Source organism: Rhopalosiphum padi, chromosome 2 (assembly GCF_020882245.1).
Source record: "Rhopalosiphum padi isolate XX-2018 chromosome 2, ASM2088224v1, whole genome shotgun sequence".
In the NCBI taxonomy this organism is placed as follows: Eukaryota; Metazoa; Arthropoda; class Insecta; order Hemiptera; family Aphididae; genus Rhopalosiphum; species Rhopalosiphum padi.
In genome coordinates, this window is record NC_083598.1 from 27,955,683 (window position 1) to 27,970,860 (window position 15,178).

General features: G+C 27.4%; 2 protein-coding genes across 2 annotated transcripts in view; one reads left to right on the plus strand and one right to left on the minus strand.

Annotated features, from left to right (window-relative positions):
- Positions 1 to 13,633, minus strand: part of LOC132922191 (maltase 2-like) — a 31,865-nt gene extending 18,232 nt beyond the window's left edge. The window contains exon 1 of the mRNA XM_060985562.1: positions 13,508 to 13,633. The gene's annotated coding sequence lies outside the window, so the exon portion shown is untranslated. The remainder of the gene's footprint in view (positions 1 to 13,507) is intronic.
- LOC132922190 (protein cappuccino-like) overlaps positions 834 to 15,178 on the plus strand; it is a 44,287-nt gene continuing 29,942 nt past the window's right edge. The window contains exons 1-2 of the mRNA XM_060985559.1: positions 834 to 992; positions 4,945 to 5,698. Coding sequence (XP_060841542.1) covers positions 5,131 to 5,698 — 568 coding nt within the window. The 5' untranslated portion in view covers positions 834 to 992; positions 4,945 to 5,130. The remainder of the gene's footprint in view (positions 993 to 4,944; positions 5,699 to 15,178) is intronic.

Here is a 15,178-nt window from a genome sequence, read left to right on the forward strand (position 1 = left end):
CTGAAGCCCACTAAATGAGGTTACTCTTATTTGAGACAGAGGTAGCCGATAGGTATTAATGAATAAAATAAAATTAGTAATATTTAAGCACCATATTATATATTATTAATGTGAGGTGTTTTCTGATATATTATACAATTAAAAGTTATTTTATTACGTATTATTTATTAAAATTTTTAATACGTTAAATCGGAAAAGTATTATAACGTTGTTTATTATTTGAAAATCGTATAAAACCATTAAACCCTTCCAAACAACGGGAGTACCGGAAGTGCGTCTTAACAGTTTAATCCAAGCGCGCACACTATATTAAATGCGATAAATTATAATTAAATAATATAATATACACAACAACAATACGGTCTTCCGGACGTAGAATGTGTGCAATTTTTCATACGGTCCCGCTCAATAATAATAATAATAATAATACGTTGGCTATTACGGAACTACTCCATTAATTTAAACTTTAAATGCTTATGACACTCATAATACTCATAATTAATAAATTAGGTACAAAAATTTATTTTTATAGATTTAAACATAAAAATAATAAGCAAATATCATTTTTTTTTCCCATAAATTATGTATAAGAAAAATATTTTCAAACCGCTTAAAATTTTTCGATGAAATAAGTGTAGTCACTTAAATGAATCACCTGGTACAGTGGTACACTACTATACTAGACTTAATTACATTACAGAGATCGGAATGCTTCCGATTACAATATTTATTACGTATACAACTCATCCGCGCCGCCCTTATCGATTTTCACGAAAGGGGCCGCCTAAACGGACACAACGGCGCTCGAGTTGCGCTGGGTTCAGTTCCGGCGTCCCGTCCGCCAGCGACGGTCCGCGACCAAAATAATATAACAACGTGTCGCCGTCGCGTAGTGTTTCGCCCGCGAACATATTATTATAAATTAAAATATATTCAATTTACATTGATACTTCCGCAAGATGACGATAGGAGATGGTTTTTTTCTTACCTAGGTATTATATAATAATCATTTTTAGTTATAGCTTAACTATAATATATCCGAACGTTAGTAAACGTTAAAAATCCACCCTTATTTTATATAACTAGGTTCTTTTCGAATACAAATCAATATAGAACGACATCGACAGGTTTTAAAATATTATATTATTATTACTGACGAGTGATGATCAGTCTAACAGGTAGTGACAATTGATGAGATGAATTATTGAAGGGTTCAATGCAACAATCAGATTACTCCATATTTTGGTAAAACAGTTTTATTCAGTAATATGATAAAGAAAAAAATTATTTGTTTCTGAAATATTGTACAATTACCAGATTACTCCAGAGTAGTTGTATTGATGATTTTGTTTCTAAAATACCTAAAATATAATTAAATAATATTATAAACTCAGTTTTTTGCATTTAGTTTTTATTTATTGTTTGAAATTTAAAGGTTTTAAATAACATGATATAGTTGAGCAATAACCAAACAACTTTAATGAGTCATTAACTTTTTAATTATTTTTGAGATTAAGGAAACAATTTAAAGGTTATTTTTATATTACATATAATAAAAATTTATATTATAAAAAATATAAACAAACGGTATAAATAAAATTATTCAAATATTTTTTTTTTTAGCAGGTTTTGTTATTTCTTAAAAAAATCATATGATTATTGCATTGGACCTTTCAATTACTCTAATTTTGTTAAGTTTGTAGTTCATGGTATGTTTAATAGATTCTATCTCCTACCTGCATGGCTGCATACTATAATTATTATATTAATCTATTAATGAGAAAAAATGTATGCATAAGAAAATAAGTAGGTATATTTTAACCATTAAATTACGTCGATATAACAAATATTTTTATCGTAAGAAATAACTAGTCAACAACAAAGGTAATATTAATTAGGTAGGTACTTTAATTTAAATGTTTAGTGTACGCTTAAAACAAACACACTAATTTATATTGTAAATAATTTATCATGATACTTTAGTTATAATTTTTAAAGTTTAAATATAAGATTTATTATACATTTTACGAAGATCACATTTTGAAAAAATTCTTAAAAGTATTGTTAAAATGCTTTTAAAAATAAACATATTATTTTATTAGAATAAAAGTGATTATATTATTTTTTCTCTTGAAACCTATTATTACGTTATTAAAATCTTAAAACAATAAATAAATTTGATGATTCAGATTTAGAATTAAAAATTATAACGTTAATTGTTAGTAAACCTACTGTTTAAAAACAAAATATATAGGTATATGGTATAACCCAACAAAATAATTCAGAATTATTGCATAATATAATGTTTTATATAAATATATAATCAATACCTTCCTTTTTTTATAAATGTATAAATGAATCTCGTATATAATATTATATAAGGTAGTAATATATTATTATTAAGACTATGGTGTTATTTTAAGGTACTAACTAAAATTAACATAATTAATTCGCGTGCTTATAAAGAAATATACATATTTTACAACATAAACACAAAAAGTATTCAAAATTCAAATAATAAAAACATTTTTATATTTAATCAATTCAAATGGACTTAATTTATTTATAAATAAAAGTATTATTAAGTATACTTAATTATATATTTTTAAAAACATGAACTACATTTATAATTGTATTATATTTTTTAATATTTTATGATTAAATAAATATCACAAAAATTGCTATATAATTCTAAAATAATTTAAAAAATCAATTTTTTGAAAAATGAGTAATAAAAAAATCATTGTTTAGAATAATTGGATAAAAATATGATGAGGCGCTCAATAGAAATATACAAAATTAGTATATAGTCTTTCCTATACGACTGTCAACCGTGTTAAAGTTACTAGAAAATTTAAAACGTTTGTATAATTATTAAATATTTTGTTTTCTTTGAAACACTAACTTTTGGAATTTTTAAGTAGGTACCTTACTGTAGAATTCTAGAGACTTGGAATTTTTAAAATATTATTATTAATTATTATGGTATTTGAAGACTTATTATTCATGCTACTATTTTAACTAAGCTGCAGTGTATGGTTTTAACCTACACTTTGTCATTTTATTACATAATACAACAATACGTTGTATGTATAAAGGATATATTGTAGAGCGGGTAACCGCGGTATTTACCGTCGTTGATTAGTCAATAATGAAAAAAAACATTGGCCTTTATTCCGCGTTCATTTGTTTTTAGATCAAACCATTTTTTTTGTCGTCATCCGCAAGTGAGTATATAGATTACAGATCAATAAAATTCCAACCAAATGAGTCTTGTGTATGTCTGTTAGCAAGTCTCACCATTTCCGCTCTGAAGAAGAATGTCCCCTATTCACCTGTTTCCCGGGGATTGTATAGGAAAATTGGCTTTTAATAATATATTATACAAACGGTTAAAAATGTAGTTTTTCAGAACGTGTGAAACGAGACAATTATTATTAATATGTTCGTAATATAGACATATAGTAAATTACTGAAATATATTAGACGACCTTCCCACAATTTATCTATACACTTAATTTTAATAAATGATGTTAAACAACGCTACAACAGATTGCAATTTTAGTTTTAAACATTAATCACGCTCATAATTTCGATCTCAATAATATATTATTATGTGGCACACTAGCACAAAAACAAAACTATCGCGGATCACTATTCACTTAAGACGTATTTCGTTATGAACATTTATCTCAAAACAGTCAAAACTCGGATTATAAACGATGATTTAGTGCTGCAAGTGTCGAGCAGAAAATGAACATAATAATAAACCATCAAAAAAAAAAAAAGACCCACGCATAAAAACTATTAAATACTCAACGATATTTCGGTATCATCTATGACCTAGCTATTTGACCATGTGGGTATATATGGCTATTGCCTATTGGCTATAATGGCTATATATGCTTATATATTCATTATATATATATCCTATGCTTTATAAATATTTATCGTAAAAAAAATTCAATAGACCGAGCTCGTGTAGGTACTCATATAGATGAAATATTCATGTAACATACCAATCGGCCATCGTTGGACATATTTTTTTTTAATTTTACTATATATTATAATTTATTATTATATATACAAATACAATAATAGATATTATAATGCATAAATTTCCGTAAAAAAATATCTGCGGCAATAATGTACAATGTAGGTACATACATAAAGTCGAATAAAGGTTGAAAAATTGAAAAATTTTTAAAATAATTTTAACATCGTTAAAAAAAACTTTTAGATAAGTAAATAATGAATTATAATAATAATCACTGTAATTTTTAAAAATATACTAACCTAACGTATACCTAATATTTGATTTAGTTAACTTACTCATATCTTATCTGGTATATACATATATACTATATTATTATATTTATATGTTTATGTAATAGCTAAAAACTAAAATACCCTTTTTTTATTTCATCGTATTCGTATATGACACCCCCGCGAATTACATAAGTACAAACATAATATACATTATATAATACGTTTTATATATCAATTTTTCTGCACATTCTCACATCCATAACCTTTCTTATATTATAATAATCGATGTTAAATACAAAGTGCCAAGTCTACGGTGAAATATAAAAATTCAATTTCAATTAATTACGATGTCGATATAAACCTTTTGTCACGGTATATAGAAGCAAAGTAAATATTTTAATAGTGTGTCCGGTACAATAGTATGGTATACAAATACATTATATTGTGTACTCTGTGATAAAAAAAAATAATAAAAACATTGTACAGCTTTCCGGTGCGCAAGTCCGCTCCGATACGCAATACGCGGGGACGCATATATGCATATGATGTGCACCGTACCATATGTGTCCATATGCAGAGTAATAATAATAACAATATATTAATATATTATGCATATCATTATCTAATGACAATAATAATAATATTATGTATTGTACACAAAAATGTTGCGTGTAGATTTCACGTGGACGTAAACATGTCGTCGGCCGGGACGTGCGTTTCCGGAGAGGATATCCGGTGGCGGTCGGCAGGCCTTTGTCATCATCGCTGCATGTCGTCGCGTCGCCGCGGACCATAGTCGTATTGGGCACAAGCCTTTGAACTCGTATCCGTGCAGTCCGCGGACCGCGCCGATCTCGGACGATGGGCAACTTGCAAAGTTCGACGCCGTCGTCGCGCGGCGGTCCGAAAAGCCGGAACAAAAGGCCATCGGCCACCGGGACTCGCGATTGGCTGTTAGGGGGCGCGACGAGGGTGCTACGGAAACCAGTTGCACCGGCGCCGGCGGCGGCAGAGGTGGAGGCGGCAACGGCGGATCACGTGACCGTGACCAGTCGTGACCTCCGCCGGCAGCGGACTCCCCCGGCCCGCGACGACGATACCGATCATCATGCAGATGAGCAGCAACAACAACACCGGCAGGAGCACCACTGCAGCAACCGCCGCCACCGCAACGACCGCGACGACGAGTCCGCCCGCAGTTCCTCGGAAGAGGAGGACTCCTCAGTATTCGCCGACACGCTGACCAGTCCGCAGAGTGTGTACTCGGACGCCAGAGACGAACCGGACAACATCATGGTGGTGAACGGCGGCGAAACGTTCGGCGGCAGTACCGGGCGCACAGCCGCCGCCGCCCACCAGGCTTTCACGATCGTCAAGCACCGCAAAGTCGAACTGAACCCGGCCAAGTTACAATCGGCAGTCGCCAATGGTAAGTTCTGCATACTTACGACGATATATTATTGCCTATAATAGAATGTTCAATCCAAATTCCAACACCAACGCCGGTCCCCAACAACTGCTACCACCCACTATATGAATTTTACATCGGCCTTTCCATATGAGTCGTGAGGTGTCTAAGTAAACAGTCATAGAATAATATTATACGGATGGTTTTGGTGGCGTCAAAACTTTGCACCACTTTTAGAATACTTACCATGGTCCGTGTTAATATACTTATATATTAGGTATACAATAATAGTTATAGTAGGTAGTATATAGTTACATCAAATGTGGTAATATTATTACACGCAGTGATAAATATTTTTTTTATTCAAATTGATGTCATTGACGTATTCTAATGTAATAATTATTTTAATTCAATGACTTAAACGACTTAAACCAGTAATAATAGTAGCATATATTTGTATATAAATATTATTTTATTAAACCTAACGCCACACGCCGTTTGTTTAAACAAAAATTATTACCATAATAAATAATTCTACTAAAATTTCTATAAATAAATAATTTCTAATACAACAGAATATTTCTATTCATTTTTTGATCTACATTTCGTTATATCATACATTTTTTAAGTTATTAAAAGTAGAATAGTTTAAAAGATTTTTTTTAAATATATTTTATTGATAGTTATTTTTTATAAATGTATGAAGTACAGTAGATTCGACATTTTTGGATTAATTTTAATATCCTAAAAAGTATTTTTAAGTAGATAGGCATAAGCAAAAAAATAAGCTCATTTTACAATTTAAAAATAGACATACCTATTTTATCTAATCTATTCACTCACGTCGATGCAACCCATTACCAATATATTAGAGATAATATTTATTATTGAATTTAATATACCTATAATATTAAACAATATATTGGATTTACTGTTTATATTTCTCTGCTATATGTCTTTTATAAATTATGTAATCGAAAATACTAATACTCTGTATAAGAGACGAGTACAATATCTGCTGAATTTTCTTTGTTATTCATCTATTTTTTTTTCATTTAGAAAAAAAATCACTATTTTGTAAAGCCATGTATTACCATATGGCATTACCATGCATGGCCAATCAAAATTGTGTATTTTGCAAAAATTGTAATCTCATTTAAAATTAAACAAACTAAAAAATAAATTAAATTAAATCACTAGGTTCAAGTTGTAATATCTAATCTATTATTGTTTTTATAAACTTTTAGACAGACAACAAAATATTGCAAAATCTTATAGAGAAGTTTTAAATGCTTATTCATTGATTGCATTATTATTAGTTTAAATTTCTAAATTAAAAAAAAAATTAAATTTCGTTATAATAAATGAATAAATACGAATATATGGGTTATGTGTCAGATAAAGGTATTTAAAAAATCTAATAATATTCTTATCAATAATAATAAAATCATAATTTCAATTTATATGTTTATTCATAAATCAGTAAGTATATTACTTAGTAAAAATATTTCGTATTGTTAATGAAAAACATATTATTAAGCCAAAGAAAATTGGGTATAATTTTGATTCATTTAAATATGTGAATTAAAATATTTATTATTATTTAAATAAAATGACAAAGTTATTTTATACCTAAAACCATAACTTGAAAGAATAAAATAATATTACAATTAACTAGCTTGTTGATTAAAAACTAATTGTCAGTGGTATTCATATATTTAACCAATATAACAGACTTATCTAATTCTAATTATTAAACTGTATTTCAAAATTAAAATTAAATAAACAAATAAGTCAAATATCTGGATGAAATATTCATTTAAATAGTTTTATAGTTAATTTACTATAGTGACTAACCACGGTAGACTTTTAACAATAATTTACACCACAATACATCCAATGCCCTTCGATCACAGTAGATGATTAGAATATTATTTATTATTCTTAATAACGAATCTATAGATTCAAACGTCATTGGAACACGTCCAAAATTACGACTCCGGGGATGTAAAAATCATTTGTTGATTTTTTTTCTATATACATCCACTAAAAAGACCACACAAAGGCACAATATTATAAAACATGATATCCATTAAACAATGCTGTATTTTATTATATTATAACCGAGCTAAGAAAAAATAATCAAGTATCACTTTCGTGAAAAACGACTGAAGTCTGGTCGTGTACAATTTACGGTCTACACAGTATTTACAGTAATAATAAGTAATAACTATACCTAATAACATGTATTTGCGCGTAGGAAGATAAAACAATCCGAAGAAATTTTCCATATTAAAAAATAATTCGAGTCTAAATTATTACTGTTGTGCTTATAATTTTCATATTATCAGTACCTAATGATTTTAATTTTCATATAAAACCTAACCTAACCTGTTTTTATACAAAGAACTTTTATGAGCAATTTTATAATTTAAATATCCAAACATATTGTTCTAATAAACATAAATATTTTTTGGCTAAAATATTAATTATGTTCACTAAAAATAAAATTGCTGATATACTTTTTATAAAATTAATACATTAATGACATGAGATATTTGCTGCTTCTAATTTTAATTTTATGCATTTGAGAGATGACATAATATTGATAATAAAGATAGTAATGGACTATAGCACAATTAATCTTAGGATTACTTAGGTGCATTATTCAGTAATTTATAAATTATAACTTGAAATTAAAATCTTGAGAAACAAAAATAAATTCGAATTTATTTTAAGGAAATATTTTTATTTATATTGATATTGATATATAACTACACAATGTTAAACGTATAATAACAATTTTAGTGCGAATGTTCTTCTAACTTTCAATAATTTCGAGTTATTATTTATTTTATTTATATATACAATATGTTATTAATTTTTATTTTTATTATTTACTTATTCATACATGTTATATTGAATGCAAATTATCAATTGTACTATTTCCTAATTTTGAATAGGATATCAAATGAACCATTATTTAAATTATACGATGTATTGTCCATGAATCCATGATATATGTAAACTAATTAGTAGTTTATTTGGTTTTTAATTTTCTGATATATTGTTAAATTTTGGTTTTTAAAATAATAAAATGTGAAATTTATTTTTAGATACTATTTAAACTTTATATATAATTTCTGGATATTTTCTTAATTTATTTTGTATTTTATAAATATAATTCATAATTATTGTTTTATTACTGACTTTAAAATTACCTGCATAATAGTTAATCATTATTAACTACGTTAAAGTAGGTATCTTTGAAACATTTTGGAGGAAAATAAGTTATAGTATTATATTACTGATGAATTGCGATAAAGCGAAAGAAGTGATACGAGTGCCCATCGTCATGCCTGTATTTTTTTTTTATTAAAACCAACAAGAATACAGTCTAAAAATGTGTATAATATTATGTAGTGTGGGAGAGATTGAGAGACAACAAGTTTGCATATCAACTGTCTAGACACATGCGTGTCGCCTGAAGACATACAATGCAGTAGTATACTAGTATGAATAATCAACTTGCAGTAGGATGCAAATATGGAAGTCATTTAGGCCCCTAGCCCAAGTAATAAATTATATATGTATAATAATTCTTAGTATTCTCATAATCTCATTAACTATTTATGCAAATAACTAAATTGTTTTTTATCGATAAGAACAAAAACAAAAGACATGTAGTAATGTATAGTATGATTATAATATGATTACTCATAATATGTAAAGTTTTATATCCTTATTATAAATAACGAATATACGTTATAATAACTACTATTAATAAGTAGGTTGTAGGTGCTTAAGTTATATTTCGTAATACAACGGCACTATGAAATTTCCGTTAACGGACATCAATACATCACCTATAAGCATCTAACTATATTTCAATAATGTATATAGATAAATTGCACAAAACCACATGATATAATTATTATTAATAAATGTATTAATAATAAAATAAATAGAATTTAGGAAATTATTACAAGATTTACACGTTAATATATGGTACAGTATTATATTGTCCTCTATCGTTTATAAAACAAGATATTGTCACTTGACACTTACTAATACAGTATGGGTACATCAATTATTGTTGTAGAATAAAGATTAATTATTAAAAAGTCCATTGTATCAATATATGTCATGCAGCCAATTTTTTTATTAACAATTAACAAATATCTGTTATATCTTATTTGTAGATTTCAAATAATTAAAAACTTTTAGCTGCAGTCCAAATTAATAATTAGCATTTCAAAAGTTCGAAATTACCTCACAGAGGACACGTGCAAAATAATATTTTTTTTAGATTTATTAAAATAGAAAAATAATTTTATATTATATATAAACAGTGTCAGATACGATAGGGCGATCGATGATTGGGATCCCCCCACAATTCTTATGGCCTATTTAATTGTTTATGTGGTTGCAATATTATTATAAGCTAGACATATTAGCCAGTAATTGAATGACACAATATAATACAAATCCCTCTTCAAAATATTATATTACTGATATACCTATATTATATAAGTATTTTTGAAATCTCCCCCCCTGCGTAGAAACCCTAGATCTACTATTGTATGTAGATATAGCTGTTATTTAACTTTATTATAACTTACTAATTTTATCATAAAGACATAGTTTACCACTCGATAAAATGAAAATAATATATTATTACAAAAGAGTTTAACTATCAAAAATATCATGTACTTTAAAAAGAAATAATTATATCAACTAAAAATGTAAGTGCAAAAATAATTATAGTATTAGGTATATTCATAAATGTGATACTTATAATTAACTTCAATAAACAAATTAACTGATAATGTATAATAACGTGGTATTTATGTTAACATAATTCTCAATAACGGACAATTTTTAACTGTAGACTTATATTTTTTCTATTGGTAGGTTTTGATGTAGTAAATACCCTATAAACAGATCATAGGTGACAACCATAAAAAAGTGTGTATAAGTTATATAATTAACGTTGTAAATTTATAATAATATATTATTCTTATTTCTCACATATTAGTTCAAAGAAAAAGTACCGTTTTGGTTTCTTCGTGTAATAACTACTTTGGATTGGTTAAAAAGTTTCTAGTTGAGAATGGTATTTTAGAAAATAATATATATTATGTTATGAAAAATCTCATTACTATGTCTAATATACTTTGATCATCACGTACAATCTGAAACAAGATAAAATACATTTGCACCGTAAAATTAACAAGCTAAAGTCATGACTCACGATGAAAATCTCTGAAAAATTATAAACATACATTTATAAACTCTTTAGAAAATGAAATGGAAATAATTTGGAAAGGAAATTCATACATAAATAATAAAAATAACAATTATCAAAGCAATATATTTATTTAGTTTTTATTTTCTGAGACTAACAAATATATAACCTATAATAACTATTAAATATTATTTAATATAATATTTTATATTAATTCTTATACTTGCAGGTGTAAGATATATTATTCTCCAACATTGATATAGTTAAATTACTAATTGGTAATTGCCTAATTATTCAAATTACTTTCGTGGTTTTCATAAAAGGGTAATTAATTTGTAATATTAGATTATTTACCCAAGATTTCTGTCAACTTTGATTTAACACGAGGAAGTACAAAAAATAAATTATATTTGTTGGAATTACAGACGGTATTTTCTATAAAGCTTGAGAAAGCCAGTAGATATAATAATTATAAATATAATATTATAAAAATGTTAAATATAAGTATTTAAGTAAATATGTAGTTAGTAAGTTAAGGTACCTATTACCTAATATAGCTGTAGTTACAATGTATTCTACAAAATTATATCATGTATAATAAAAAAGATCAGTAAATTAAAAAATATATATATATTGTATAATTATCGAAATTTGACGATTTTAAGTATTCACAGAATCAATTAAAATAAAATAATCAATAAAGCACAAAGCAAATAACAAAGTGGTTGGTAATTTTAACGTTATCGATCAATATTAATTATAATTATTTGTTTTAAAAAATATATTTATACCTTTCATATTTCTTTTCATGATTAATAATTATTATGTAATGACCAGGAAAAGTATAAACGTAATAAGTATACAATTGATTTAATATTATTACATTAGATAAATAATAAAATCACAAAAAATATCAAAGAATGTGCTAAAAATATAAAATTGCCAAAACAAATGAAACAAAACATAAATTATGAAATTTACATAGACAAATTGAACAATCTACTTGAAATAATACGTCATGTTTAATAATAATTTACTATTACACTTAGCTATTTTTACTGTGTATCTTTTTTGATAAATACTACTTGTGTTTTATTATAATCCAGTTGTGTTCCAAAAATCATTTATTTCAATGCGTTTCATTAATATACGAATATATGCATTTTATTATTATAATATTATTTAAAATATGAAAATTTACAATATGTACAAAGTATACAATGCGTACAATAAGTAAATTTGATTAGGAAAGCAATTGAAAGACGTGAGTAAGTAAGTCGCTAAGTGGTAGTAACCCAGATGAATATAATAAAATATATTCGTCTATTTGCAATACATTAATACAAAAAATTATAGAACAATTATGATTATTATATTCCAACTAAATATTGCAGCCCGCAGGCTATCTAGTTATTAGTTATTACATACATTTTTATTTTTATTAAGTAGGTAGGTATATACCTATATGATATATTTAAGTATTTAAACATTTTAAACCCATACTATAAAATAATAGTTTATATTTATCGTAAATAAGTACAACATACATGACCGACGTATGGCGACAACGATATCAATCTTATCTAAAGACTGAAATATTTATGTTGTAGGTAAATATGAAGTAAATTAGAAAAAATAACAATTTGTACAACTGATTTAAAATTCGAACGTAATGAACGATAGATTAAATAACTAGTTTAAGATCTACTTGATACTTTACCAACACCCATTGTTTTGAATTTTGAGTGTATTGATAATTTATAAACTAACTATAATTATTTAATACAATTACACAAGTCAATACTCAACTTTACTATAAAACATATACATAACTATAAACGATCCAAAATAAAATAATGTTTAAACACACTTCTTTAGTAAATAAGTCAATGTATATTTACTTGATTATTTCTTGTTTGTTAATCTCTAATTTCAACATTATATATATATATATTTATATAATTTTTTATATACCGAATATTATAATATTATAGTATACTTATATATTATGCATAACTAAATATACTATATACCCAATGATTAATCAACATATATATTTTATATGTCATTACACCTTATGAAAATTAATTAAACTCCACAATTTAGAGCTCTATAAATATAATTATATTATAACTAAATCATTAAAATCAACTGAATAAAATACTTATTTAACGTTTAAATTTAAATTTCATAAAAATTTGAACTTCAAATAATTATACGAAAAAAATACATGATAAAATAATTTTGACATATTTAACAGTTGAGTAAAACAACTTAGGTGGACTCTTGTATTAAATTGTCAAGCTTCTTTAACGAAAAACAAACATAACAAATAACGACATTAAAAATTATGAATGACGATTTACAAAACAAAGTATATTATTCTTGTTTATTCAGCTGTCTTGGCCCAGACAAAAGTAAAGCCGAGGTACATAATACAAGCGCTTAATAATATACGTATGTGGTTACCTATTATTGAATAACTGCGCTCAAGAATATTTTAAACTTGTTTAAACATCTCATTTATATTAGAAAATAGAAACTCGTCCGATTTTTTTTTTTTTTTTTTACTACGCACTTACCTATAATATAGGTAGGCAGTTTGGCACTAGACTGCTCTGAGGTATACACACCGATACGTAAACACAATGGTACAACACGGTAACACACACGCAACACATCAACGTCAACGGGCGCAACAAGTGTGATCGAGCCACTGAGCCCGAACTACACGTCTCCTGCGGCTATATATATAATTTTTGATGAATAAAATAGTAATAACAATAATAATAATATCAATAATATCAGTTATTATATCTTTCCATCATAGCACAATGATGTTTATTATTTATATCATAAATAATAATGTTGTTTAGATAGTACAAGGCACTGCACTGACACACGGTGTGGCTGTGCTACGAACGGGATTACATGTGCGATAAAATACGCACGCACGTTATCGGAGACCGAATAGCGTTTCTGTAAAGTTTTATTTTTCCCCTCGACGCGCGTCAATCTATTCATATTCCTGCTCGTCGTTATCATTGTACACACACGCGAACGCGGGCGCACGCGCATCCAATGCGCATGATAACACCACGATGATAATATTATATTATACAGTATAATAAATACTTACTATTTCGATGTTATTATATTATGCACCTGTACCACGAGCCACGCGACGTCGTCGGTCAATGCGTGCGAGATAACGCGCACACCATCCCGGTCCGGCGTAAACACGCGGACGACCTCGCACCACATCGCACATGTCGTCGTCGTCGTCGGGAATCGGAAAGCACACTTCAGTCGATGACCGACCGATCGATAATGATTGTTGTCACTTAAACAATTATAATTTTCGTATTGTTAGTTTACACTATAATACCGATACGTGCGTGTACGTAATGTAAAAAAATCCGGGAGATCATATTATTATTGTTATTATTGTTATTTGCATACAAGACAAACGACAGTCAGAGACGGTCGAACAGCACTCTCCGACGGCAGTTCGCCGGCCGGTCGAACAGAATAATTTTTTGTCATAGCTTTTGATATTTTCACGTGTTGACAAAGTCTAAATCGTTCAATACCGTTATCGAGTGCGCGTTCGTCGTATTGTTATTATTTGTCGTCGTCTGTACTCAGTTGCGCACGACGGCCCTCTCGGCCCTCATCAGCGTCTGATAAAACGGTAAAGTAATTTTTGTTTTATTTCATACTATTTATAGGCATTTTTTTTTTTTACTTTGAGCATTTCATTCTCGCGTTTTGCGTGGATCTCTACGTATATTACCTATTAATATAATACCTACGAGTATTAAGTAGTATACGTTTTATAATTAACTATTCTTTACGCGTAGTCTGTTTGTGCTAAGCTCCTCGAAGATTCCTTACCTAGTCTAACTTGGAACATATTTTGTATTACCTTAATTTAAAATAATTTTTCAACAATTATTACACTATTATTGTTTTATCTTATAACATTAGTTGGTGTACACCTTCATGAGGAATGGAGGACACGCTGGGGGAGGACGGGTTATAATTTTTCTCGAAATCTAAATTTTTATAAAAAAAAAAAGTACGGAAGTATGTAGATAATATTTTTTTTTCATCATAGCGTATGACGACTTTATAGACGAGTTTATAAGTATTACATAGCACTATATAGATATAAAATTCTAAACCATGATTTCTACTTTTTTGTTAAATAATACAAAAATAAGCTTAGAATTAATTTGACTTTTTAAAAT